Genomic DNA, 3,758 nt, shown 5'->3' with positions numbered 1-3,758 from the left:
AGAATTGTTGGAAGCTCAAAAAGTGTTGGAGGAAGAGAAAATTAAAATACAGGAAGCAAAGAAAGAAATGGAAGATACAAAGAGTTACACTCAAAACATGAAGAAGGAACTGATGAAAGTGCAAGAGGAACTTGCAGAAGAGAAAATTGAGTTGAAGGTATTCAAGAAAGAAACGACGGTGAGCAAGAAAGGCTGCAAAGATGAACTTAAAGAAATACAAAAGCACAAAAAGGAAGCTAAAGAGCTCCTCAAACACAAAGGGAAACTGGCCAAACAGCAGCTGAAAGAAACATTTAAAGATGCCGAGGAGCAGCTCAACAAAACCTTAAAAGAGCTGAAGGCAAAAGAAAAGCAAGCCGAGGACAGGAGGGGATTCTGGAGCAGACTGCTGAGAAAGAACTGACCCAGCAGCATCTTCCTCCTTCCCCCTCTCTCAACCTTTCTTTCACAAAAATTCCCCCAAACTTTACTTGGGACGTTTGTTTGTTTTTTAAAAACTCTATTCTGAATACATGTACTGACATACAAAAATAAAATTGCCATAACTTGACCTCATGTTGCCTGCTTCTTTTCTTGTGTGTCTGTGGATGTAAAACAGTAACACACTTTCTGCTCTGTGTGTTTTTAATTGTAAATAAATTATAGCTGTCGAAATTAACGCGTTAATTGCGATAATTAAATTTTGGAATTAATTATGTTAGAATATTTAACTATTTAGCGCAACACGCAGATAAGTCGCTCCCATAATTCCACTTGATTTGTTTACCGCGCCACTGAAAATGGAGAAGCAGGAACAGGATGGCCTTCTGGATGGGGAATTTAAATACAAGAAGAACATAGATGGGACAATAAACAAACGCGTTGTAATTTGCACTCACTGTAGTAAAGAGTTTCAATTTCACCGTTCAAATTTGACCTTAAAATACCACCTTAATGCCAAACACGCGTTTGTCGGGGCAGCAGCTTCACCCGGCCTGCGTCAGACCACTCTTAGTGAACGCAGGCCACTCGGTAAGTCTTCTTTGGACAAACTGACCGACAATATAGCCAAATGGATAGCAAAGGACTGTAGACCGCTAAGCATTGTGGAGGACAAGGGCTTTGCGGATGTTTTAAAGGTTGCATCTCAGGACGCGTCCTACAAGCCCCCAGCGAGAAGCACAATAACAATTCGAATCCACGAACTGTATGAAACGGAGAAAAAGAAAAAAGAAGAGGCTTTAGTTCACACAGAATGCGTGGCTCTGACAGGAGACCACTGGACATCATTGAGTAATGACAATTACCTGGGAGTTACTGCGCATTTAATCACTGAAGCCTGGGGTCTGACATCCTTTGCGCTGACTATAATGAAAACGGAAGAGCGGCACTTTGCGGAGGCTTGTGCAGAGCAGTTCCAGACTGTTGCTCGCAGGTGGAGAATTGAGGAGAAGGTGACAACAGTAGGCACGGACAGTGCGCGCAATATGATCGCCGCGGCTCGCATCATGCCATTCAATCACATGCCGTGTACCGCGCACATTCTACAGAGATGCATCACAGTGAGTCTCGCAGACAGTGGCTTTGTCACTGCGCTGGCCAAATGCCGCAAAATTGTTGGCCATTTTAAGCACAGCTCAGCAAACACAGCAGAGCTGAACGCAGAGCAGGTGTCACTGGGGCGCAAGCAGGAGCCGTTGGCCCAGGACGTGCCTACGCGCTGGAACTCCACGCTGGAGATGGTGAAGCGCTTGATCCGCAACCAAACTGCAGTAACCGCGACTCTGGATAAACAAAAGCATAAACTTGTCCTCCTGACGCCTCCAGAGTGGGACAAACTCCAGAGACTGGAGACACTTCTAGAGCCCTGCAGGTGAGCCTGTCATTGTGACCATAATTGTAGGTTTAGATTAAATGTATCAAACATACATCTTAAATCAGTTTTGTTATTATGAAAATGTCTTATTTAAAAAATAAATGAAATCAAATATTTTATTAATATTACCTAGTATTAAAAAGCTTTTTTTAATTTGCTGTCTTATCTGTGTGTGTGTGTGTGTGTGTATTCCACTGCAGATATGTGACTGAACTGCTGGGAGGAGAGGCCTACGTCTCCTGCTCTGTAGTTCTACCAGCCTTCTGCCACCTGCGCCGTGTCATGGAAGTAACTGATGAGGACCCTGCATATGTGGTGAGGTTTAAAGAGAAGTTTAAGGAAGACCTTGCTTCCCGCCAGGAACATACCAACTATGCATGGCTCCAGATCGCAACTGCACTGGACCCACGTTTTAAAGACCTACGCAGTGTGCCCAAGACTGACAGAGAAGCAGTGTGGACCACACTGGCAGGCATGCTGCATGAAGACTCTCCTAGAAGATCACACACTGCAGAAGAAGGTCCAGCCAAGAAGAGGCTGAGCCTGCTGCAGATGGACTCTGACTCTGAGTCAGAGGAGGAGGTACAGCAGGACAGAGCCATACAGCGCTACAGAGCAGAGCCCTGCACTGCCTTAGAGGACTGTCCCTTACAGTGGTGGGCAGCTCATGCAGGAGCCCACAGCCAGCTGGCCCGCCTTGCTCGCAGATACCTGGCCACTCCTGCCTCCACAGTGCCCTGTGAGAGGCTGTTCTCTGTAGCAGGGCACATTGTGAACAAGAAGAGGTCTGCTCTGCACTCAGAGAACGTGGACAAGTTGGTTTGTCTCAGCAACTGGCTGAAGGATGAGTAGACCAGAGGACCGTGTGTTTAGAGCTTGTTCTATGGTTGAATGTGATTTAAACAATACTTTTCACTGTTGTTCATATTTTTTTGCACTAATCTACCTTACCCAAAAGGATGATTGGAGATTTTTTCTATTTTGCCTGTTGAATTAGGCCTATGTTCTGTGAACTTGAAGATGTATATGGATAAAACAATGTGCTAGATTTAAACGGGTGGAAAACATTCAGTAAAAATCCCTCACAATTATTTGAAGCCCTGTTCTGCTTGTACTGCTTGTACTCACAATTAATAATAAATAAAACAAACAAGTGTGTTAAAAACCACTATCTGTCCCGATTTTTACACATGTATACACATATACACATATATTTCGAGTTGCGATTAATCAATTTTTAGGCTGTGATTAATTCGCTTCCAGCACAACACCCAGCCTACGTCAGACCACGCTGAGTGAACGCAGGCCACTCAGCGTGGTCTTAGCATTAAATAACACTAACAAGTGTGTAAAAATCCGCTATCTGTCCGTATGTTTGCACACATTTTGGTCATATTTCGAGTTGCGATTAATCATGATTAATTAATTTTTAGGCTGTGATTAATCTGATTAAAATTTTTAATCATTTGACAGCCCTAAAATAAATGCAATATATCTTCATTTTAAAAACTTCTGCTCTAAATCTTTTTTGAGCAAAATGCTTTTTTTGCCCCTTCCTGATTTCTTATGTTTTAACATGTTTGTTACATTTACATGTTTCCCATTTCAAGTGTTAACACAGATGGTCAGAGACAGAGGTTTGGACAGCTCTTTCCCTTTATTTGTATTTATTCAGGTTCTTTTTATACTCAAAAATCCATCCACAAGCTCCAACGCGTCCAGAACTCTGCTGCCTGTATCATCACCAGGACCCCTTCTATCCACCACATCACTCCTGTCCTGCAGCAGCTTCACTGGCTCCCGGTCAAATATCGCATCAATTTCAAAATACTCTTGCACACATTTAAGGCTATTCATCATCTCTCCCCTCCATATCTCTCTGATCTGGTTAAGATCACCGCCC

At 43.3% G+C, this 3,758-nt stretch overlaps 1 protein-coding gene across 1 annotated transcript; it reads left to right on the top strand.

Moving 5' to 3' along the window:
• Positions 1-703: 703 nt before the first annotated feature.
• Positions 704-3,023, top strand: LOC146391681 (E3 SUMO-protein ligase ZBED1-like). The gene is made up of 2 exons (XM_084924627.1): positions 704-1,852; positions 2,056-3,023. Exons 1-2 carry the CDS (start codon positions 780-782, stop codon positions 2,705-2,707), a joined length of 1,725 nt encoding a protein of 574 aa, XP_084780753.1. The 5' UTR covers positions 704-779; the 3' UTR covers positions 2,708-3,023.
• The last annotated feature ends 735 nt before the right edge of the window (positions 3,024-3,758 follow it).

The sequence above is a fragment of the Perissodus microlepis genome, chromosome 3 (genome assembly GCF_051167445.1).
Source record: "Perissodus microlepis isolate ML-2025 ecotype Zambia chromosome 3, ASM5116744v1, whole genome shotgun sequence".
NCBI classification, from domain to species: domain Eukaryota; kingdom Metazoa; phylum Chordata; class Actinopteri; order Cichliformes; family Cichlidae; genus Perissodus; species Perissodus microlepis.
This window is presented reverse-complemented; position numbering and strand designations above follow the sequence as displayed.